At 34.5% G+C, this 27,121-nt stretch overlaps 1 protein-coding gene across 1 annotated transcript in view; it reads right to left on the bottom strand.

Annotated features, from left to right (window-relative positions):
* Window positions 1–27,121, bottom strand: part of LOC306865329 (voltage-gated inwardly rectifying potassium channel KCNH2-like) — a gene marked incomplete at both ends in the record, with an annotated part of 180,880 nt that overhangs the window by 140,566 nt on the left and 13,193 nt on the right. The window contains one exon of the mRNA XM_079409873.1: window positions 20,854–21,084. Within this exon, the coding sequence (XP_079265999.1) occupies window positions 20,854–21,084 (231 nt within the window). The remainder of the gene's footprint in view (window positions 1–20,853; window positions 21,085–27,121) is intronic.

Genomic DNA, 27,121 nt, shown 5'->3' with positions numbered 1-27,121 from the left:
GTGAATAAGTGCGTGTCACAGGGGATTAGCGTCCTATCGAATGAGTCCTGCCCTCTGATGTGCGGTGAAACTGAGCCATTACGATGAAACATTCAGCGCATTGTAACGAGCAGCATATACTAGAGAAGTGAAAGGCCGGATAAATAATTGAAGAGTGTCGGTGGACGCTGCTCGACACCTGTTTGATCAGCGGGTCTCTGCGGGCCCGAGGGTCTACGGGTAACTGCTGGGGTCACAAACATGAATAATTGAACGTGAATAATTCCATCCAGTGGTTCAAGAGCATTTCGTAAAAGCTCAAAATGGGCTTTGAGGTTTCAACAGGCAACCCAGATGGAAGTGCATTAATTTTACATGAATAGAATGGCAAGATGCATCATGAAAACAGGCACATTAGACAAATACTCTTAAAAATAACAATTCCTTGACAGCCGGGGCTTTCCAAAAAAAAATGAGCAATGAGCATCATGCTAAACATCTGCATTTGTGATCTGTATAAGAAAGTCATAAGAAGTCAAACAGGTTTGAACAACATGAGGCGGGAGTAAAAAATCTAAACAATTGCATCAGATGAATTAATTTAAAAAATATTAAATATTATATATGTGTTATTATTATTATTATTTATATTACAACAGTGCATAATAATAATTACACTTGTTTCCCACTATTATCATTAGTATTACATAATCATCATAATTGCTATTGTTGTTGCAATAATAACTACTTATATTATCATTACTTATATAACTACTACTAATAATAATTATTATAATCATAACAACAATAAAAACAATACTAATTGTTCTTCGCTATTATTATTTTTATTAATTATAATGCACTGAAATGTTTTATGATAATATAATTTTTTTTATTTGTTGTTGTTGCTATTATTAATATAATAACGTAAAACTAATACAGAATGTGCAGTCACAAAAAGTGCAGAAATCAGCATTTTACACCTGCTGTGAATGAGAGTCTGAACTAACAAAAAAATATATTATATTTAAAATATAATATAATAATTAAAATATTATTTTTCCCCACCCATATGGCCATATGTGGAGTGAAATGTCCTGCTGAATCAAGCGTTAGAAAAGCTGGAACATGAACTTAGTAAATTTTTATTTAATTAATTCAAAACATTCATGGTGAGTTTGGCTATTCTCCTTCTCATCAGATTCTCCCTCAGAGCAGACTTGGCCGGGTGGATAGCATCACCACCTCGGGCAAACGTTAGCGCATGAATACTGACGACTCAATGTTCACAAAGCAGTACTCCCATGCTGTCCTGTTGGCTGAAGCTCTCGGGCCAGATGCCGTCTGTCCACACAGCACCACGAGCAGCCCTTGAACATGCACTCGCATTTCAGAGTGTGTGGATGTGAATCCAGGGCACAGTTGGAGGGATACGGGCCGCGTGGGACATGTTCTCACAATCCGTGACTTGGTTGGGAATGGCCGGATTGGGATGGAGCACAAAGAAGCACTGATCTTCACACTGATACCATCAGGCAGCACTTTCATTTGTGCTAAACCACATCCTCTTAAAGCCCCTAACCCTTTCTCTTTCTCTATTACTTCTTCAATTTCCTCCCTTTGCTTTCTAGTTTGCTCCATTCTGTCCTCTCTGGCTGTTTGATCTCCATTAGTAGAGCTTGCTATGGGTTAGTGATTTGAACAAACCACTACAATCTTCACCTGCTGGATGAGAAAACAGTCTGTGCTTTTCTTTTAATTTGAGCCAGTAAGCAAAGCTCAAGCAACCATAGCAGCAGGAAAGTAATGCACTTCAGCCGACATTTAACCATAAAAGTATTTATAACAGTAGGTTTTTTTTTTGTTGTTTTTAAGATTTTTTGAAAGAAATCAATACTTTTATTCAGCAAGGATGTATTAAATTGTTCAAAAGTGACAGTAAAAACATTGTTACAAAAGATTTCTCTTTCAAATAAAAGCTGTTCTTTGGAACTTTCTATTCATCAAAGAATCCTGAAAAACAAAATGTATCAGTTTCCACAAAAATATTGTGCAGCACAACTGTGTTCAACATTGATAATAATCAGAAATGTTTCTTGAGCAGCAAATCAGTATATTAGAATGATTTCTGAAGATCATGTGACACTGAAGACTGGAGGAATGATGCTGAAAATACAGCTTTGATCACAGAAATAAATTACAATTTAATACATATTCACATAAAAAACTATTTAAAATTATAATCATATTTCACATTTTTACTGTATTGATCAAATAAATGTAGCTTTGGTGAGCAGAAGAGTCTTCTTTCAAAAACATTACATGATATTAACGACCCTAACCTTTTGAACAGTAGCAACCAATCATAATACTTGGACTTGGTCCAGTAAGCAACACCCTAGCAACCATTCAGAACATCCTAGCAACCACTAAGAACATCTTAACCACCATAATACTCCAGGACCACGGTGGTGCCTTCTGTACATACAAATACTATTAATTTCTTCAGGAAATGCACAAATATAGTTTCATAGTATCTCTCTTTGTTATTCTCCATATCTGTGATGTACAAACTGTTGTTCTGTGCAGTTAATGCACTATTTCCTTAGTATGAGCCACAGAGGGAAACGAGACCCATGTTAATTACATGGAAACCATCAGCATCCAGTAAATATGCCAGTCACTGTGCCGTTAATGGAAGCTGTCAATGGAGGAAAGCCAACAGAAAGCTAAAGTTCAGCCAAACATCCGCCTGCGGAAAGACTGGAAGCACTACTTAGGTTTTTCTCAACGAAACACGTAAAGTTCAGTGTATCGACCACACAGACTTTAAGTGATGCTTTGAAATTAATATGCTGCTTGTATTATGGATATTGATACTTTTTTATATCAAGCACTTGTAAACAAAAAGAACCACTAAGGAGAAAGAAACAAATTTTCTAGTTATGCCGCTTATGCATATGGTATTTCAATCTCTATTTCAATCTATTTAATGGAGATTTACGCAGTTATAATTTATATATTTTGTTTTATTTTTAAGCATCTGCCAAATGTATTATATATAATATATATAATTTTGTATTTTATTATATTTAAAATGTATTATTTTATTATATATTAAATTATAGATTTCATTTTTTTTTTTTTTTTTTTTACAAAATGTATTTTTTTATGCATCTGCCAAATGCGTGAATTGTATGCCATAGTTTTCATCCCAAACAAGTCTCCGTTTTATGTAAATTACATGTATTACTGATTGTGCCGTGTTCAAATGAGATTCTTTTTAATATCTCAACTGTTTCTTCTACAAAAATTGAGTGGAGTGCAAATGGAGGTTTATGCTAATGTCTCAATATGAACTCAAACATTTCTCATTAAATCATCTGACCTCTATATTCTTACTAGATGACAACTATTGACTCATTTGTGTCATCTATTTTATTTCTCCAGCCGCTTGGCTCTGTGTTGTGTCCATGTTTTGAGACGAGGCCCAGAGAGACCCATGATCTATGTTACAAAATCCAGGCCAACAAAGAGCACATGGATGGGGCAGAAGTCCAGAGGATTCCCTCACTACCTGCCCCCCCCCCCCCCCCCCCCACACACACACACACACACATGAAACAGCACACCTCTCTCATACACAAGATCTTCTCTCCTCAAAGTAGTTCTGCTCAAAATCCTACTGAGATGTCTTGTTTCTGCTGTCTAACCAGGCAGCTGTCTTCTAAGGCAGCATACTAACTCAAAACCTCAGGCAAGAACCACAGGATTTTTTCATAACTTCTACACTGATTTTGGGGAAAATCTGCAGAAGTCTGCAGTACGGTAAACATGGTAAAATTCATTAAACAGTGCAGAGAGTGATTCAGCTCTTTCTTGCTGCTGAAAGAATCACGAATCCGCCATGATATTTAATAAACAAACACATTTGATGAAGTGCATAGCGGGCTAAAGCCTGTTTACACCAAGAATGATAACCAGAATGATATCTATATTAGCACACACATCAACTCATTCATTAGTTGGAATACATATATATGAAAGTGATTCCAACCATATTGTTATTTTGTGTTTTTTATGGGCCAGTGCTGTTATTGTTAACTAACATTAAAACTACTAAAAATCTAATGAAAGTTATATATAAATATTTAAAAAATGAAAAACAAAAACACATAAAATTACTATATTTTTTTCTAAAATTAAAATTAAAAAGTAAAATAACAAAAAAAATCAAAAATCAAAATCGAAGTAATTGATTTATAATTATCATTCATGGTTTGAAGAAAACCTGACATCCTAGACACGGAGCTAAGCTAACGATTCAAGACTACATAAACTCCATTTTAACCATACAAAATACACTGCACACAAAAAGAATAAAATGAAAATATGCTCCAATTTTAATTAGACTACTTAAGACTTAAAACTACTTTATTAATATTTATTGTAAGTCAAGTCAAGTCACTATTATTTGTATAGCGCTTTTAACAATGCAAAATCAGCTTGATATAAAGCTGAGTGGTGGGGAATGTGTCAACATATTGTCATTCTCCTCTGGTCAGACAAAATCAGCAGTTTAAATATAGTCAGATTGTGCAAAGGACTCATTGTACTCAATGTACTGAATGAATTATAGTTTGTATTCAGAATAACATACATTTTCTTAATTTTTGCAGTGCATTCTGGGACAGCATTCGCAGAGGAGGAAACATGAAATGGCGCATTAGTATTCGGAAAAGAAGGTCTACTTACAAAGTGGCCTAAAGTGGCCTTTAAAATGCCGTCTAGTTATGCAGCACACTAGGTGTTGGAACAGAACGACTCTGTCACTTCACTTATTTTCCATATCATTTTGTCTCTCGCTGTCTTCTGCTCTGCATCCGTCGCTCACTAACTCTCTCCTCCGCAGGGACACGGAGGCCGAGAGCAGCTATAATCTGCAGTGAAATTGGGCCATCAGCAAGAACGCTCTCATATTTAGCTCTCATTGGACACCGTTGCCCTCTGAACCCGTGCCAGGACAGAGACGAGGAAGAAATACCTTCAAGAAAGCTCTCAAAACGCTATTGCTCAGAGCTTGCCTTTCTCAGACAAGCACGACTGTTCAATAGATGAGAAGCCTAGCAGATACTCAAACACGGAAAGTGATAACCATCGGGTCATGTGAGACAGAAGCTGGCCTGAAACCCAAAACAGACACTTCTTAGACTTAAAATGCATGTGAGGTCATCAGGGTCATCAGAGGCTTGTGTTGATCACGATAAGGACAGGAACAAGTATTGTTGGACATAGTACATCTTTGTTAAGACACTGGCCTGATGGGGTTTGAGATAGAGCTTCAGTATCAGGCTATTTATACATTCATCATCCGATAAAATGACTTTTTCACATCTAATGCCTTCAAATACATTGAAGTTTCTTAAGAGTTTGGAAAACGTAATTATGACAATCTAATTTTTCTTTCTCCTTTTCACCAGATGGTCACAAAAAGGAAGAATTTTAGCTACTTCAATAAAATGAAGAGCAAACCACATGCATTAAAGATAACTGGTGCTTTATCTATGCACTCAATGCATTTACAAAGCCAATGTCATCAAAGCTGCCCCAGGGAATGATGGGAAATGTAGTTTTGTTGCTTACAAAACCTTCTAGTTGGTCTAGTATTTCTGGCAAGCTACAAAATGTGCCATCAGCATATATAATAACTAAATAATTAAAAAGAATTCAATAATTAAATCAAATTTACATATTTTGAAAAGCCTGTGGTCACAATATGCTTGCAGTGTATGAAAAAGAGCATCATTGTGGTGGCGATTATTAAATATGAATATATTTTTTCATACATCCACTACTGATCACTAAAACCTTGAGACTTCAGAAATGATGAAGAAAAATGAATGTTAGTGAAGCATTTGAGCAATGACATGGACTTGACAAACTTGATTTGATATTTCTAATGCATTTTAAAGTGTGATTTAAGGTGCTGTTTAACCAGACGGGCCTCGAATAACAAAGAAAACACTGTGAGACACAAAGACGTGACAATCTCCTGTAAATTGGATTGTGAACTAGCACTCAGCCTAGTCACCGGCACATTCACATCCTGAATAAGTTCACTTTGATGAATCTGTCATCCATAAAAGCACAGGGACATGTTTGTGAATAACTGAAAAATAACTGGCAGTCGGTGATGTGTTTTCATCAGGCAAAACGACACAAAACAATAACGTCCGCTGTGTTTGTTCCTTTGCTATCAGCGCTCACTCCTCTGTTCTTTTCATCCGTCTCTCATTGTTGGTCACTTCTCTTAATGCACCATTAGCAGAGAAAACCAAGTGGACTTGCTGATAATGTTCCTGCTCTCGTTCCTCTCTGTTCTTTCTCTTGTTTTTCCATCCGTTGATACCTTGATTGGGTTGTGAGGGCTCCATTAGGAGTGTGAACCGCGAGGCTGTGTTTATGCCACTGCGCCGTGAGACCCTTGCTAGGGTGCAAATGCAGTCACTCGATTACACACCCCCTGTGCCGTACAAGCCCTCTCCAGCTGGGCTCATCTACACTTCACAAATAATAAAGGTCTTCATTCCCTACACTTTTACCAGTTTATTTGGCTCTCTGATGCCCACTTACAATGTTAGTGTCCAAGAACTGTTGTAATTTAGTTTTTCAGGACCATTTCCACCCTCTTTGTTTTTGCTACTGTTCTTCTATGAGTTCAGTATGCAAATGAGCTCTACGGTGATTGGCTGAACTCTGTGTTAATAAACATAAGTGCAAATCTAAAACTCTAAGCACTTAACTAATCCACAACTATTTTAACTATGTTAATTATATAAACAGATTTTCTCCATTTTATTATTATTATTATTATTTTAAGGCTTCTATGCCAAATAAAATGGCAGGACCAAATGGAAATTGTAACAATTTATAAGATTAAATAATATATTTTAGTTTTTTTTGGCAATATATTTAATGGTTCTTGAACTCTTTTGTTATGATTTCAAAATCAGACAAGCTGCATTTCAAAATCATTTGAATTATGCACAATGATTCATGTATGAATAAATGTATTGCAACTGCATTGCAATGCTGCATTCAAATTGCAATTATGCATTCTGATTGGTACTGTACCTCAATTCAAATTCAGAAAATGAATTGCAATTTAAAAGCATTCTCAATTCAGTTTTGATTTACGTGCGTAAATTTAATTGCATTTAGCTTTCATACCAAACAAAGTAGCATGACCGAGCAGAACTAAAACTGTTTTAAAACTAATTATAATAAGGTTGATAATACGTTCTGTTATTTGTACGATATTTGTACTGAATCTTCTGTTATGACTAGGAGATTTCAGAGTCATAACAGACGAGTTGCATTTCAAAACCATTAAATTTATTGTTCAAATAACAGAGTGGCTTTATTTTCAATACGTCTTGATCTCTGAATCTTCAAGCATGGTATCGTCACATGACCTCTCAAGTTCAGTAGTCTGGACTGCACAATACGGCCGTAAAAAATACATGCAAATCAGAAACTGAAACCCGCAGTCGAAGTGGATTTTCCGCCGCTGCCTGGATGTGATCAACATGATCCCTCACATTTTACAGCCATGTGCTTCCTGCGCCCATCTCTGTCTGAACGGAAACGTCTGCTGTAACCAGATTCTCGTCAGTAGATAGATATCTCAGCAGCGTCGATCATGTCTGACCACATACACGAAACCATGTGATTACATAATACTGATGTTATATTTGTGTAAATGCCCAAACATTTAATACTGGGAATTGAACCCAGGATATCGACACTGAATGAATTAGAAGAAACTATTTGTAAATTACACTGGATGTATCATCATTCAACTTATCTACTCACTAAATCAATTCTTTCAGACACAAAACAATAATTACTGACTTAGTTTATATAGCACTGATAGATAGGGCCTTATGATTATGATAGGGCCAAATACAGACAGACAGACAGACCGACAGACCGACCGACCGACAGACAGACAGACAGACCGACCGACAGACAGACAGACTGGGTTTCCTCCTTTGTGATGTTTTGCCAGGCCTTTACTGCAGCTGACTTCAGTTGTTGTTTGTTTGTGGGTCTTTCTGCCTTTAGTTTTTTCTTCAGCGAGTGAAATGCTGCTCAATCGGGTTGAGATCAGGAGATTGACTATTCCACGAATATTCGAATATTCCACTTTTTTACCTTCAAAAATTCCTGGGTTGTTTTTGCTGTATGTTTTGGGTTATCATCCATTTGTACTATCAAGCGCTGACCAATCAATTTGGCTGCATTTGACTGAATCTGGGCAGACAGTATATCTCTACACACTTCAGAATTGATCCGGCTGCCTCTGTCTTGTGTCTCATCATCACTAAACACCAGTAACCCAGTGCCACTGGAAGCCATGCAGCTCATGCATCACACCGCTCCATGTTTCACAGATGATGCTGTGTGCTTTGATCATGAGCTGTCCCAAGCCTTCTTCATACTTTTTCTTCCTGTCATTCTGGTACAGGTTGATCTTAATTTCAGCCATCCAAAGAATGCTTTTCCAGAAGTGGTCTGGTTTTTATACGATGTTTTTTTGCTCTGGTGAAGTCTTCTCTTGATTGTAGACTTTGGCAGTGACACGTCTGCCTCCTGGAGAGTGTTCTTCTCTTGGCTGGATGTTGTGAAAGGGTTTTTCTTTACCATGGAGAGGATCCTCCGATCATCCAGCACTGTTGTCCTCCATGGACGTCCAGGCCTTTTTATGTTGCTGAGCTCACCAGTGCGGTCTTTTTTTTTCTCAGAATGTACCAAACTGTTGATTTGGCCACTCCTAATGTTCCTGCTCTCTCTCTGATGGATTTGTTTTGTTTTTAAAGCGTAACAATTGTCTGTTTCACTTGTATGGAGAGGTCCTTTGACCACATTATGTGGGTTCACAGCAACAGCAAGAGCTTCCAAATGCAAATGGCACACTTACAACTCCAGACCTTTTACCTGCTTAATTGATGTTGAAATAACGAAAGAATAGCCCACGCCTGTTCATGAAACAGCTTTTGAATCAATTGTTCAATCACTTATGGTCCTTTGAAAAAATAGGGAGGTACATATTAAAGAGCTGTAACTCCTTAACCTTTCCTCCGATTTTGATGTGAATACCATCAAATTAAGGATCGGAGTGTGCACTTTAAGGCCATATTCATTATATAACTGTAACTTGAATATGATTTGGTCAGCAGCTAAAATAATAGACATATATGGACCTAACTGTATATATATAAAAAAACAAAAAACACCTACAAATATAAGCTAATAATATATTGGAAAAATAGTACTACAATTTTTTTCAGCAAGTTGTTTGGCCTAATTTCAGAAAAATAAATCCTGAGCACACATACAGCACATATGTTTGTCTTTAGGTCTTTTGTCATGAGGATAACAGTGAAGGGCGACGGGATAGAGCGGGTGTCAGCTGACCTGGAGCTGTGAACGTGTGTGAGCGCCGTGGCTAAAAATACAGCTGACCAGGAATGACAAACATGTAAAGTCTGATTCTCTCTCTGAGACACAAGGGACCTGCATCAGCCAGCAGACTACAAAAAGAAAACAAGAAGTGTAGAAAAATGTGTGTATGTGTGCATCTGTCTATGTCAACACAAATGTGTGCTGTTTCCACAGAAATCCAGTCTCTTGCCTCATATAAAGCACAAAATCCACAATAATGGCCTTATAATAGCTGCTGTGTGTTTGTCTTAAAGACACAATCATGTATCAGTGTTTAAGCATTAGTCATGGTAACATATATTTGTCACTGGTATTATGTGGTTTGCACAGGGTAACTAATAAGAGTAAATATAAACCTCAGGCTTGCAAGCACTAATCTACAGCCATTAAACAATTGTATTTCTCTTCTTTTCTGCATTTTATCTTTCTAATAAACTTGGCATTGTATACTATGGATACCATTGGCTCTGTGACAAACTGCTTGCAATGTTCCTCATTACTAAATCACTTTGGAAAAACATGTTTGCACAATTAATAAATGTACATGTTAAAAATAGAAAACATTGAATGAATGCCATTGGGAACCAAAGACAAATAAAAGTTGAAAACAGGCTGTTAATCTTTATTTTGATGTCAGGACATTTTCAAAATCATTATTATTATTATCATTAAATAATCAAGTCCTATCTTTAAAATAAAGATTCCCATTTATTTATTAAATGTGATAAAAAAAAATCCATATCCATATCCATAAGGCCAATACACCTTAAAACGTCAAGACTTTCTAAACTTTTTAATTCTAAGTTTAATTCTAGTGTCTTGGATTCAAATTCAAATGCAGTTCTGTATCTTCGGGTTTATTAAAGTTACAGTAATGCAAGTACATTCAACAGGGCTGCAAACTTGCAATCCTTACGTAAAGCATCTTTCCGGCCTTAAATCTGGATTTCACCCCCCTGCGGCATAAAAAACCTGATGAGGCAGAACAAACTAAATACATTTCCTTCCAAAATAAAATGAAAACATTAAAGAAAATGTGCAAAAATAAATGTGGTTTTATTTAAATGAACTATTGTGAAAGAAACGAACACACTTGGTTGCATCTGTCACATTTGTTCTCTGGTTATGGATTAATATCTTAATTTTTAGTGCAGATGGGTCTCTAGGCAACTGAAGCAGGAGATCGCTGGATCATGAAGAACGGAGCCGTGTGTGTGTATGTGTATTACAGACTGATATCTAAAATCATATTAATAAACAAATAAAACCAACGTACATTAAAGCTGCAGAAATAATGCGTCACGGTTAGTTAATGTTTCAATATGTGACAGGAAACACACACACACACACACAAATGCATGAATCAGTGTGTGTGTGTTTAAAAGCCCTCAGAGCTACTGATGTTTGGAAATTAGATTTCCTCATGTCACACTGTCTGCAGGGATGCAATGTCTCTTCACTATCCCAACAGGCTTTTCAATCAATAAGACATCAAGACAGAACGTCTCTAATAATAGCAGGTCAAACAGTGGACAGAACTAATACTTACACACAGTTCTGGTGAAATAACAGCTCCTCTGCGTAAATACTGTGCTGTGTGAAGACCCGAATCAAGTTTAGACACATCCACGGGCCCCTCTTATTTGATTTAAACACTAATAAACATTATATAAAAAAGTGAAATGTGGTTGGTCACTTTATATGTCTGTCAAACGGCCACTTCCTGTCTAAGTAGGCGGGTCTTGTCAAAAGTTCCACTACTGGTGAGTTTTAAAAGTTCTCCAGAAAAAAAACAGTCAACTTTATGAGTGATGGGACTGATTTGGGAGGGAGACACTGAGATGTGGGAAATTTGCATGTTATTTGCCTTGCAGCAGCTGAGAGTGACAATGGCAGGCAGAAGCATGTGTCAATGGGATTGTGGGAGTTCGTCGACCGCGGTCGGTACGATTGGGTTGCGTCTGAACATCACACCTGATACTGGCTGTAACCCTCACCGCAGACTCTTTGAGTTCTCTGAGGTTATTTCCATATTCAAATGAGGAGAGGGATTTGCATACAGCAACAAACGCCCGTGTTTAACTCATTAAAGCTAAGAGAAACGTGACTCTGAGCCAAATCAGAGAGAGAACAATAGACTGAACGACAGACAGATCGATCTCGACTGATAGACAGAACAACAGACAGACAGATAGTTTGAAAGAGCGACAGATATAATGGACAATATATATAATGATAAAAGGATAGAAAAATAGATATATTTAATGTCAGATAGATATAACAATAGATATAACAACTGATAGATATAACGATAGATATGACAACAAATACAATGACAGATATAACAATAGATAAAAAATAGACAGATATAATGATAGACAGACATAATATCTATAGCTAATGATAGCTAGCTCAGACACTGCATCATTAATTTACTATCTGACAACTGCAGAAAGAAATGAACACATGACAGTGATTGGCTGATGACACTACAGAAATACGTTCAGTGAATATCTTGAGATGTGACGTCAAAGACAGCAGACATGGCACAATATAAATCCATTTAGATTCTCCAGAAAAAAACTGGCCAAAACTGGTCATCATCATGCAAATAAATTTAAAAAGAAGACCAAATGCAATTCTGAATGTAAACAACAAATCACGATTCAGTATGCAAATACTGTGCATTCTAACAACTGGAGACTTTCTAAAACTCTTCCACTTCTTTTAAAGTATAGAGTTAATTAAAACCCAACTGAACATCAATACAGTGCTGCCTTGCGGGTTACTAACAAATTAGACGTCTATAAAGCCACTGTATGTGTTTCCTCCTCCAGCTGTGGACAGAGATCTCCAGGGGAGCGTCTCAGTCTCCGTCCCCAGCGTGAGGCTCTGATGATGGGATCAGTGCGCAGGGCAGCGTGGGGCTCAGCTCTGGAGCTCAGACTCTGAACCTGATCTCTCAGACGCCAGTCTGATCTCACACAGTCTCCAGCTGTTTAAAGACTCTTCTGATGGAGACTGAGCTCATGACACACTGCACTAACTGGATTTAGACAAAAGTTAAGCAAGTTTTAGCTCAAGTTGAAGCGCAAGTTAAAGTTAGGTTTTTGAAGAGATTATAATTATTGCTATAATTAGACATACAAATAGAAATACATTACATACAAATATGTAATAACATAAATATATATTTATATTGTACAGTACTTCTTGAATAATAATAGACATTATTTTTAAGAAAAACAATATTAAATTTTTTTCATGTCTTAATTTAAACAGTAAATTTCTGTTCTGCAGAGATTTGTCTGCCAAAAAATGATCTTATTCAAATTTCATTTGATTATGTTTAGGGCAGCAAAGAGGCAAAATATTTCTGGGACATTTCCAAAAATGTCCGAAATTTTCATTAAAAAATCCTGGAAAGTTTCCAATTTACAATACTAATCACATTTTAAAAGAAATAAATTCTATTACATTTGTATGCCTTCATTTTATTATCAGAATTTTTGATAACACACTTGTACTAAATTATACAACACAGAATCCAAAAAAAAAAAAAAAAAGGGCACAATTATTGCTTAAATGTTCATATATTTAGAAATGTAATATACTTATGAATTGGTAAAGTTTTATGAATTCAATTGACTTGACATCCATTTTGATTATTAAAATTCAATTCAATCATTAAAATCCAGAAAATTTATTTTTTGATAAAAAAATTAATAAATAAATAAAACAGAATTTGTGAAAAAATTAAATGGATTTCACTGGGCTCTAATTATGTCATTTAGACACTCAACTAATTTTATGTGTCACATTTTAAAGGTCTCATCTCATTTCCCATGTTCTGAAGTTACAACCTGCGCTTCTGAATCACATCAACACTCCCTTACAAATGTGGGAGAAAAACCGAACTTGCAGAAGAAACGTGAGATGAAAGTCAAATGGCTCATGGGTGGATTTCTGTTCTTTCTGAGAATGGTAAATGTCAAGATAAAGCCCGGGAGAGGCCATGGCTCATTTCCATGGGTGGCACGATACAGGTCTGTTGTCAGAGCAGACACTCCGGACCACATGTCAGCATTTCCTTCATCTTGTTCTTCCAACAGAGGCACAGAAAATGCTTTTGTAAGCCCTTCAAGACTCACAATAGCCTGTGAACAAGAGTCTGTTCACGTTTGGTTGGCAGTTTTTATCAATCAGGTCGATGTGTACGGCCAAATATGATCAATAACTACAACTGTGCCAAACTAAATAAACTGAAAATAGAAAGACAAGGTCTTGAGCACAGAGTCAGCTTATCAGATATGACTGGAATTGTAAATGCAATGCAATTGCTAATATGCAAATTTTTGCTACATACATATATATATATATATATTAGTGCTGTCAAATGATTAATCACGATTAATCGTATCCAAAATAAAAGATTTGTTTGCATAATATATGAGTGTGTTCTGTGTATATTTATTATGTGTATATAAATACTAGGGGTGGCACGGTACATGTATTCGTATCGAACCGTCACGGTACGGACATCTCTGTTCGGTGCATGAAGCCTTACAACGAATACAGGCAATTCACTCCCAATCCAGAAGTAATGCAACGTTGTTTGATAACCGCCAGCAGAAGAACAGCGAAAGCCCCCAGACAGTGACCAAGTGCTGATTCTGAACGCGTCTCTCACATAGACTGACAACGGAGTATACTTTAAAGGCTTGTGCACGCAACTGTTTGCGAAATGGGGCTTTGTGCTCGTGTATCCTATCTCTCTCATTCGGCACAAATACAAATATCCATATTTGCGATGTAACATATCTGAATGCTAAACTATTATTTATAATGTAAATTATAGGCTTTCTACTTCAGTCGTGTTCCAATGGTGACACAGAGGTGACGTTTGGCTCACAGTATTTTATTTTGATAAAGTACCAACTGCGCTGTCAAGTTAGCAATGCTGGAACTGATGTGTTTTGTGTGTGTGTGTGCACGCGATCACTTCAACTGTTTCCTTATACCAGCAAAATCAACTTTAAACACTTATTGTCTTATTAATAATCACTGTATAAAGGTCTGCTTTTATTTGTGTACACTCACAATGAAAACAAAACAGATTTTGTAAATATAACATATATAATATATTTAGTATTTTCACATTTAGATGACATTTTTTTTAATTTTCACTACTGTCTGTTCAAAGTAAATGAAAAGAAACCGAGCATAGTAGATTTCTTTTTTTCCCTGTTGTACCAAAATCGTATCGAACGTTAACCCCGAACCGAGGTACGCACCGAACCGTGACATCTGTGTACCGTGCCACCCCTAATAAACACACACACACACAAACATGCATATATTTTGAAAATATTTACATGTGTTTACATGTCTACATTTATATTCATATCAAATAAATATATTTAATATATAAAAATAATATTTTCTGCAATATATACATGCATATGTGTGTATTTATACATAAATATATACAGTACACACATATATTATGTAAACAAAAACTTTTATTTTGATGTGATTAATCAAGATTAATCGTTTGACAGCACTAATATACACTTTTGATTAATTTATTTTGATGATATTTCTTTTAGAAAACCATGCACTAATGAATCATTCACAATAAGACCAGAAATGTCTATTAAATTGTCAATTATCATTACAAGTTGACTTACAGTAAGACTCACAACAGCCCAGGTATGATCAATAACTACAATCAAGCCCAATGAATGAAAACGAGTAATGCGCAGAGAGAGCCTGCTAATCAAATATTGCTTGGCTCTTAACGGAGGAGGTTCCTGCCAAGAATCGGGCCGTAAACGTGGGGGAGATCCCTCACGGAGCCCATGAGACAGGTGCAGATGATAATCTACAGAACACTACAGCAAATGAAACAGGCTATTTTTAGGAAACTGGTCTCACAAAGCTGCTGTAGGGAAAAATAATCAGATCCTTGAGGTCATGCAGGTCAGGTTTCTGGTCAAAGGGTCACTGTAGAACTACAACAACATTTGGACGTCAACAATGCAGCTCTAATGCATTCAACACCAAGAGCAGCTGGTAGCGTCTCCCGGTTCAGTTAAGCCAAGCCAATCGCACGATTCCTGGAAAACACAGTTAGCAAGCAGAAGAGCGTCCTGATATTCATCACGTGCTGAGAGGAAAGTGTTATTGTGTAGCATCAGCTGGGCCCAGAACATATGGATATGAACTAGTGTCTGTGAATCTAGCACAAAAACACTGCTATTGAAATGTGAAGTCTGCATGTTCTGTGTGAATGAGCGGCACAGTTTGGTCTACTACACATCAGCATACTCAAGCACGCCGTTCATGGTGTTTTCAGCATCTTGCATCATTTTATTAGAAAATGAACACATGAACTTCATCTCCAGAGCTGCTCTGAGCAAAAAAATATAAACAAATACACACAGAAACTCAAAGGTTTTCACTACAACCCACCAAAATAAACTTCATGATATATATATTGTGTGGAGGAATGTACTTCTCAAAGTAAAAATAATAATAATACAATTTATTAAAATATTATTTTTAAGGAATACCCCACAATGTTATAATTTAAACAAATGAAGTGCTATTATGCATCACTTTATTTAATTATATTGCAGAAGATTAATTAAATTGTTTAAAAAGTTTAACGTGTTAAAAGTTTTAAATTGTTAAAGAATAATTAAATACAGAATTTGAGGAAAACTGAATTTGGGACCAATTAGAACAGATTTCATAGGGCACTGTTAAACTTTTAATAAACTGCTGTTAAATTTGATAAGTTTCATAACTTTATACATGCTTTTGGATATTATACATACTTTTTAATTACTGAAAATGTATTTTAATCCAGAAAGAAATATCACAAAACAGAATTTTGGAACAAATAAAATGGAATTTGGACAACTGTTTATATCTGTTTATATCAGTCATTTCTTTTAAAATGTTAATAAATTGTTGTTAAATTGTATATGTTTTGTGACTATTAATTAGAGCATTCAAGTTTCTGTTAACTTTTAATAAATTGTTATTCATTAGGTTATCATTTCATGACTTCATAAATTAGCCTTGCTTTTTGATTACTAAAACTTAATTTAATCATTAAAACAGAATAGAAAAAAAACGGAAATTGGTAAAAAATAAATAAATAAATAAAACAGACTGCGCAACAACAAAAAAATGAATAGGCCCCTACATCAGAGTAGATGAAGCAGACTGAGAAGCCAGTGCGCCATGTGAAATATTAGGTTGTGCCCTTTTTACCCCGGCTCTTTTCACACGTTAGCTTCCCTCACTTTCACTGTCTTCCTCTTGTTTTCATGGGTAATGCACCCGAGTTGGGTTTAAAACTCAGAAAGATTGATTAAGTGCCGGTCAGATCAGCGACGGACAATAGAGAGTAGGAAAGGGCAATCCATCACGATGAAGGCTGATGCCAACGCACAGCACACCAGATAAATGGCTGCACGAAAACTAGGAAAGGGAAGAAGAAGAAAAAAGAAAGTTTCCTCCTCTCCGCTCACCAGGGGAAAGATCGGAATCCCCGTTTCTGGAGCAGCATGGTTTTTCCACCTGAATTATGCATGAGTGAATCAAAGTGTGTGTGTCGTCATCAAGGCCTGATTCTAGATTCTGTGTGTGTGTGTGTGGGCGGATGCATGTGTGTGTGTGTTTCAGATAGATGACAGCTTTCATCGTTGAGTCAGTAGCTAACAGAGGAGAGAAACAAAACATGAGACATCGATGTATGTCAGAAGAATCTGTGCCAGTGATATCTGTCATTTTTACACAATTTTTATTACATTTATTATCAGAAACCTATTGCCTAATTAGACAATTTAAGAACAATGATAATAAATCAAAAATAAGTTTCATAATATAGTATTCCCAGAAAAAAAGTTAACCATTCACATCTACTGTATCATGTTTAAACCCTGAAATATTTACTTGAAGTATCACCTGAGATTTTAAGTTAATATTGCAATAATTTTAATAAATTATATTTCAATAATTTTTCAGTCCTCTGATGTTGGTAAATGGTCGCATGATATGCAGGTAAACAAAATAGTTCACCTTTTTTATGAGAGTTTTATATTGATGAAAAAACCTTTGGTTCAAGTATAATTAACACAACTGAACTGGTTCTGAATAAGACCAGGGGCCTCCTGTATAAACGTTGCACAAAATGGGTATAGAAATGTGCGTACGCTATTTTTCAAGCACATATCTGGATTTATAAAAAATAAACTTGGCGTAAATACGTGCGCACTGTACGGATGCTCTTGACTGTGTGTACGTGTAATGAAGTAAACAATGATTTTAAACTGTTTTCATTTTGATATACACATTTACATTAAATATTCAGCTCTCATCAATGGAGATAAGCACTGAAATTACATAAAGTCATTACACAGAAGTTAAACCAAAATTTAGAATTTAGACATATTTGTAGTTGATGCGCTTAATCCCTTTTCCTGTGGCATGCAATGTTTTAATGACAGTGATGATTGCTATAATAATTTAAACTAAACTGCAGATCTCATGTTATGATAATTTTTTTAGCGAGAACAATGATCAATGATGCACACATACGCTGGCGGACGCTGCTGGATTCGGTGGTCGAACAGTCCATTGTCCGGTTTGAATAATAGCTACTGTACAACCGCAGCTGCATAGAGGTGTTGATGTCGTATGAAGACATCTTCACAACATTATGAAACATACCACAGGATAAAACTGGCCTATTTGCTTTTTAAAATACTTTGTCAGTGACGTGCGAGTCAGACAATTGTATTTACACTGCAATAAATGTTTCCACTAAACATAGTTAAAAGATATTCACATTTTCAGCAGTACTACATACATTTTATTTTATTTGAGTTGTTTAAAACAACTGAAATACTATTTGGTCAGTGGAAAGAATGAGGTCAAGTATATTCTAAAATAGGCTATTTATCTGAGAACTAAACAGTTTTGTTTTTATGGATATTTAGATATATTTTAAAACATTCTGGATTATTTTGGCAATAAAAATTAATGTGGCACAAATGGCATTTAGTCCGAATCTCATATTTCCTTAACGTCTTGTACCTTTGATGGCGTTAACATGGTGTCACGTGGATGGGAGTATGCATGGAAATTATATGCAGATGAGGTTATGCATAGCAAAACTAGGCGTTGTAAAACTAGGCTCCATATATGGTGATTTCTGGGAGGAGTCAGGGTGGAGATGCACGTACGCACAATCTTCCCCTGACTGGGATTTATAAAGGGATTTTTGCGCAGGTTCTGGCATACGCATGCTTTTATAAATCTGAAAACCCTTGTGCGTATGCAAAATCGAGCTTTTGTGCGTACGTACACTTTTAGGATGAAATCTATGGAGAGGCCCCAGACCTTAATTCCTAAAACTCACAGCAAACTGACAAACCATGGCAAAACATGTGCCAAAATTTTATTAAAGTTACATACAAAAGAAAAAACACATATGGAATCATTAATGTCTTACAAACATGTTTACATCATCACTGAAATTACAAGAAAAAACTATTGACGTCTTTGTCAAACTCAAATTTCATTAAGTTGAATTTCATTAAAGGTCATGTAAAAACACTAAAATAGCAGCAGGTCATATATGATCTACATCTAGTTGGGAAAAAAGGCTGTTTGCTCCAAATTATGGATCCTGACTGGAATAAAAATCCTTTTTAGCCATTTCAGAGCAAATTCATAATCAAGATATACTGGCCTATCAAATATCATCATGAGTATCAAGACATTAAGGCCAAAGTAATATATCGTTAAAAGGCTGAAAAGAGCTATAAAGAGCTGTACACTCTCAATATATATATTTTATCATCCAGCCATAAGGCTTGACAGACTAGTATCACATATCAGCTACTTTAGTTAAAAAAAGAGAAACTTCTGCCATCTACTTCATCTGATCATATTAGAGCAGTGGGCTTCAGAATTAATTATATTAATTATATTAATTAATTATATTAAAATAATCTTACTTACAATACATAAAATCAAGATGTAAACTGAAATCATATTTATTTTTTCCTCCTAAAAGCAGTTGTTTTTATTGAAGAATATACAGTTCTTGAAATTTATAGAATCAGAAAAAAAAAAAATACTAAAAAAAACAATGAATACATAATGTAATAAAATGTAAATCAATGTAAATAAATAAATGCAAATAAATAAATAAATTATATATTTTTTTAGTATAAACAACACCCCCAGTTTCTGTTTCATCACATTTAAAGATGAAATGCATAAAAGAAAGTCAAATATTGTTCTTCAATGGCAAAAAGTTTGAGAAACATTAAATATGAGGTAAAATAAAATACAAAATAATGTAAATACATAAATATTGTAAATAAATGAAGTAATAAATTAATAAATTAATATGGTTAGAAATAAATTATTGTAATTATTTCTTTTAATAAAAATTCAGTTTTATATATATATATATATATATATATATATATATATATATATATATATATATATATATATATATATATATATATATATATATTTTTTTTTTTTTTAAGTAGTTTCATCATTATTAAAGAGAGAAATTCAAACATTGCTTTGAGTAAAAAGGTTAAGAACCATTGCAGCAGAGTCATTAGTAACCACTAAACTGTATTGCGTAACAAGGTATACTAATGTCCTGTTCCAGCGCAGGTCAGGAGGGTGCTGGGTACGGGACGAACACCAAACAGACAGCCGAACACATAAACAGTGGAAACTATGATGGCCAGCGTGATGCTGTGCAGTCCACAGCTGCACAAGAGCAAACATCTGCTGTCACGAACCTCAAGAGCAGAGTCACAAAAATGTTTGCGTGATTTCACTGCATCACTGCAGACACTAACCACTCACAACCCAGTTCAGCCAGGAGCTGATTTGCATAATCACTTCAGTAAATAAGCACTAAAACAATACAGAAATCAAATAAACCACGCCACCTGCAGGCACGGCCGATCCTCCCTTCAAATCTCTCTCCAGCGACTGATCTTTGAGACATTATTTTATTAAACCAGAGATGTTGAGGTAATCGCACAAACAAAACAAACAAACGAAGCCTTTTCGAGGTCCAGCAGGACTTTAAGCAAAAGACTAAACCAAAACTACAAACGTTTGATCATGCAGTTGTGTTCAAAACTACCATGAGATCCAACACTAAACAAAACAGAACAACACAAGGCCATCTGCCTTCACTCGCTTTGCATTAAACCTGAGAAACACCCTGCTAAAAAAGCCATCGCTGTAGAAAGGTTCTAATGAAACACTGGCGCCCTGTGGATTAATAAGCAGCTGTGTTCGTCCTACCGTCCTTCCTGTAGAGCGCTATCTCCACCTTCCTCTCTTCTGACCCCAGCAGCGCCTGTGCCATCTGCGCGATGGCCAGCCTCTTGGTGTGTGGGCCGTACAGGAAGTTGCAGGTGCATGGCTTTTGCATGATTTCAGCCCTCGTGTAGCCGCACATGTGACAGAAGCCATCGTTACAGAAGATGATGGCGCAGTTCTCCACCCGCGCATTGGCTATGATGAATTTCCTACCTATAAGAGAGAGAAAACAACCTCTTTAGTGTGTTAATAATCACAGGGCATTTGGTGTTTGGTTTGCATAATGTGTTTTCTTCAATTTGGTACATTAATTATGAAGCCAGGCCTACTTTGCAGCTTTTTCTGGACAAAAAATAAAATTAAAATTAAAATAAATAAATTAATTAAATTAAATAAAAAACAATGTTATATAAATTATTTATATACTATTAAATGTATAAGAAAATTAGGAAAGAAACAAAGAAAGAAAACATTGAATGCTATTTTACAAAAATTAAAAAATAGATTTTATTGCTATAAATTATTTATATAAAAATAAATTAAAAAAAGAAAATTGGGAAAAATAGATTAATAAATAATTTAAAAACACTAAAAATTTCATTTTATAAAAATGTAAACAATTTTATTTATATAAAAGTATTTTGGAATTTATATAGATTTTTTTATTTATATAGCCTAAATGTAATTAGGAAATTCACTTTTTTTTCAATATAATTTTACCCTAATTTGTTTCTTTATACTTTTCATATATGTTATTTTCTCCATGTTTTCATTAGGTTTTCCCTTTATAAAAGACATATAATACAGTATAGTAATGTACAACAAAGATAATAATCTATAATATAATTCAGGGCTCAACATTAACGCTTGTCCGGGACAAGTGAAAGAGAAATTTACTTGCCCAATCGGACAAGAAACTTGAAAAAGTCAATATCAAAACCAATAAAAACTGCCTTTATTTATGATATAGCCTTTGTTATAGGGGTGTGCCATAATTTCGTAACTGTTGTTTTAACGAGTATATTGCAAGAATCAAACAAAACACACCTACAGAGTGCATGCATACATTACGTAAAGTCGTCTAGGTTAGATTAGCGCACGTGCGAATGCGTTCTTTCACAGCATGATTCAGTATTACAATGCATGAAGAATGATCAGAAAATTTAAGATATGGGGGCAGAACATTTATATATTTATATAATTTCATATAGTTAAACAATATCACACGAAAAACGAGCGCCGTTTTTTTTGCTCCAAAAACCATCACGATTACAAATGTGATTTTATAACAGTTCAATAAACAAGAAGTGAACATTAAGAGACTTAAATGTGTTTTAGACACCATATTTCTTGTTTTTGCTCTGTTTCACCAACAAAAATAATTCCAAACATAGCCACTGCACTGTTTTGCGTCTCTGAGCAACATGAAGGTGTTTCGTTCCTGAATGAATCACCCATTTAATCGATTCGGTTCAATCGCAATGATTCACTTCTTAATAGTGACTTGATGCCACCTACTGGTGGTTTTAATTTCACATTTACAGTATTTTTTTTTTTAATAATTTCAAATATCAGTATTCAACTTTTTATGAATCAAAACATTATTTATTCATTTGTAATTGCAGATTAAAGCATTCCATGTCCCTCAGAGCTGCATTAAACAGCGGGTAATTATATCTATTCCACTTCAGATGCAGCTTCTGTGTTTCCTCTGCATTGCAAAGATTAATTTTGTTGATACTGATTTCATTTGTTTGGTAACAGCCCAAATGTCGTCTTATACTAGTTGACTGATTAAATTGAACTCTAATTTTAAAAAAAATAATTTAAGTTTGAAAATTCATATATGAAAAAGCAAATATTAGCATTTTATTTTTAAGTTTAATATAAAATAATTGTATTTTTAATTAATACTCCCTTTTTATTTTAAAGTATAATAGTATTATCACACTTTTTTTCATTATTTTATTTAACAAGACAAATCTAACTAAATAACCTAAATGTGTTTTGTATAAGTACAATAAATAATTATATTTATAACCCAATTACAAAAAAAATAAATTCTCTCCGGGCAAGTAACTTTTATACTCGGACAAGTAAATGACAAATTTACTTGTCTGAAGGACAACCACATGAGAATGCTTAATGTCAAGCCCTGTAATTATATCTATAGAAATAACTATATGGAATAGAATAGAATAGAATAGAATAGAATAGAATAGAATAGAATAGAATAGAATAGAATAGCTGGACATAAGATTTAAAACAATACTGATTAGTTTGTGGTTTTCACCTCATTTTTACTGATGCTACAGTACAAGTCATTTTTGCAACTTCAGCAAAACCTCATCTGTGTTATCCAGGTATATGACATAACCCTGGTGATAAATCAGCAGAATCTGCAGCAATAATGAAAGCATCAAAGAAAAAGACACATATACAAGGTGTACAAATGACTTTTCCTCAACACAAACACAAGCTTTTTATTCAGTGTCATCAGTCATAAACTACAGAACAGCTGCTGCTTGACTCAGGATTCTGCTAAACCTCAAACACGAGACCGGACTGTAAAAGACACGTCACCTGCTGCACAAAACCACATTAATATACACGCTCCATCACCGGGACAGATACATGTACAGTCCGGGACGGACACGCGGGGCTGACCTTCACACGGGAACCCGTGCCAACTCACACAGAAGGTGTTTGAATCACTAGCTGAGAGCCACAGCAGTAAATGACTTCTGCTAAAACCACACAAGAGTCTAAAGAGTCTCGCCCGTCTCACTTTCCTAATGTTCTAGAGAGTTCTGTCATCTCTCACGGGACACAAACACTGCAAACGGTAACTGAGAGCCAAAACCGGGAAACAGAGATGCTTCTCATGAGAAAGTGAAGTCAGCAATGTTAAATTAAACCCATGGAGTTTAATTTCATTCTGTAAGAGTTACCGGCTGATTTACTCTGAGGATGTTTAGTGATGTGGAAGAGAAAGGAAAAAGATTCTGAGGTGAATCTCACACAAACGATAGAAAATATATATTATTTTAATTGTTTTTCTTTTTAACATAGTAAAATAATTCTAGGATGAATCTTGCAAACACAAGAAAAAAATAGTTGAATTATTTTCCTCGTTTCTCTTGTTTTTATATGGTTAAAAAATTCTATAGTGAACAAAAACAAGAATTTTTTTTTTTAATTATTATTTTCATCCCATTTCTTTTTTTGTTTCTGTTTATTTCTAATTATTATTTTTAGATTTTATTGTTCTCTTGTTGCTGTACAGTACTTAGTGCATAATTGTATCTTATATATATATATACACACAGATAGTAATGCACAAAACAATAATACATTTTTGATAAATTAAACATTTAATGTGCATATTTAGGTACACTTAAAGTCTAGTCAAGCTAGTGTCTTCAATGATAATTTATCGTAATGACGTTATCTGTAAGTGTGCAGATATTAGATGTTTCTCCCAAAAAAGGCACTGTAAACTGGTGATAAGAGCTTGTCAGATGCTTGTAATACATGCTGAAATTACAGTCCGTAATGTATCAGATCTGGAGCACAGCCATAAACGCCTCACCTCAGCAGCCTGCCAGTGTCACGCTTAACTGGAAACCTCCCATATTTGTAATTTCCATCCCATATTTGGGTGTCCTCAGAAAAGAGTCAGTGATAAATCTTGTTCAAGGACTGTAGAGTTGCTCGGCCCTGGCGCTCGCTTCAAACTTCACTCTCCGTCAGTAATGGACTTTTGTTGTTAATTTGTCACTGAGGCAAATCCATTCGTCTCTGTATCGACTCGACAACTTAAAGTTACAGAGCAGCATTACAATTACAGAGGACATTTACATAAATAAGTCTTAAAGAGATGTTTAAAACAGTTTGATTCATTCAAAGTCAAAGAGGGTGAAAAAATATCACGAGAGACCTTGACTAATAAGTGGCCTTCAAAGAAAGTAGATCTGCAAGGAAATGGAAACATACTGAGTTATAGTTTTAATTTCGATTTTAGCCTTTAGTTTTATACAGATGCAAGAAAAATCCACAAATCGATATGTAAATTAGGAACTAAAATGTAGTATAAACTCATAAAAGAAGACCAATTAAAAAGCCATTAAAGAATGTGAATATTAATCACTATTGGTTTAGTTTGCACTAAATCAATGCTAATTTAAACTTTGTTTGAAAAATTTATAATTTTTGAGATTACAATTTTTAAAGTATAAAGTTAAATAAAATAATAAAATGCATCCCCAAAATTAGAAATTAGAACATAAATATCAATCACTTTTAGTTTCATTTTTGCCAAATATTCAATGTTAATTTAAACTGTTAGTAAAAAACTGTAATCTTAAATTTTATTAAAAGTATACAGTTTATAAATAAAATACACCCACAGCTAAAATTAGATTGTAAATGCTGATCACTTTTAGTTTCATTTTAAATAAACAAACATTTAATGTTAATTAAAATTTTATTTGTAAATAAAAAAACTGTAAACATAGATTTTATTAAAAGTACACCTACAGTTGAAATTAGATTGTAAATTTTATTCACTTTTGGTTCAACATTAACTGTTTGTTTAAAAAAAAGTAATCTTAAATTTTATTAAACGTATAAAGTTTAGAAATAAAATACACAGCTGAAATTAGAACGTAACAATCACTGATGGTTTAATTTTTACTAAATATTAAATACATTTTAATTTAACTTGTGTGGGTAAAGAAACAATATTAATATTAATAATATTATATATTGTAATATTAAATTGTATTAGAAGTATAAAGTTTATAAATAAAATATAGCTGAAATTAGATTGCAAATATTAATCACTTTTTTACCAAAAATTCAATCAATGTTAATTTAAATATTGTCTGTAAATAAAAACTTATAATAAAAATAATTTATAAATAAAACAATAAATACTGACAGCTGAAATTACACAAATTATCTAAAATATTCATTTGGGCTGACCTGCAGGTAACTGTGAGCGAGAAAAAGAAACCAAACGAACTAATAGTCAATACCTTCTAAGCACTAATAATTGAACATGTAAACATAAGGCACCATTAATGACACGTCTCTCTGGTTGAAGTGAAGGGAAATCTTCAAGCGGCTGCAGTGGTGGCCGTTAGGTGATTAGTAACGCAGCGGCGCAGTATTGACGCGTTCCTCCAGGCAACAGTAAAAACAATCACAACAGAAGCTGCTTGTGTTCCTGACGGCCTTTAGCAGCTGTTCCACACTGAGACACAACACACACGCTGTCTCTGTCCAGCTCTCAGTCCATCTGTCTCCCTCAAATGAGAACATTTACTGCCATTAATATTTCTTATTGGCCTTGGCGAGTGTTAAAATTGGAGGCTAGGTGACTGTAAACGGACGGGAAACACAGAGGCCAGAACCTCAGGAAACTCCTGGAGAGACATTAGCACTGCGGTAAAAACCAAATCAACATAACCGTTCCACTTAATATATCCTGCAGATCGAGGCGTGCGGGAACATCGAGGACAGACAGAGACGAGATAGACATTTAAAATGAGCCATTAGACGCCACATTACTGACAAATACTGTACATAATGTGAACAATTTCTCTCCATTTGCACAAAATGGTGCAGATTTTATCCAAAGCAGTCAGTCTGGATAACAAACGCATCTAATCCATCTAACCAGAACCTCCGTTTCCATCATGTTCTGTTCTTCAACCGGTAAATGATTTAAGTCAGTAAACGAAAACAATATTAACTTGTTTAACTGCACTCTTGGTTTGATGCTGATAAATGACAATAATCAGCCAAATAATATGTATATTATGTGAGTTAAGTAAAATATTAAACAAACATAATGATATAGGCTAAAAACTCATCTGTTCCATCTTTACTTGACCCTCTAACTCTAGCACTATCTATTCTAATTGTATTTTATCTATGTCGTTTTATTAAAAAATAACAATAATAATAATAATTATCTGTACTGCGTTAGGCTAACCAAGACTTGTAATAGCACTTGCACGTTGTTGCTCTTTTGTTGGTTTTGATTGCTTCTTATGTCCTCATTTGTAAGTCGCTTTGGATAAAAGCATCTGCTAAATGACTAAATAAATAAATAAAAATAAATATGTACATACATAAGTTAAAACAAATATAAATACATTATGTAAATAATTCTATATGAACATTATGTAAAATATGTACTGTAAAAATATTTAAAATTACAAAAATATGTAAATATATGTTA

This window comes from Barbus barbus, assembly GCF_936440315.1.
Source record: "Barbus barbus genome assembly, chromosome: 46".
In the NCBI taxonomy this organism is placed as follows: Eukaryota; Metazoa; Chordata; class Actinopteri; order Cypriniformes; family Cyprinidae; genus Barbus; species Barbus barbus.
The sequence above is the reverse complement of the archived record's forward strand: the minus strand, read 5'-3'. Positions and strand labels throughout refer to the sequence as shown.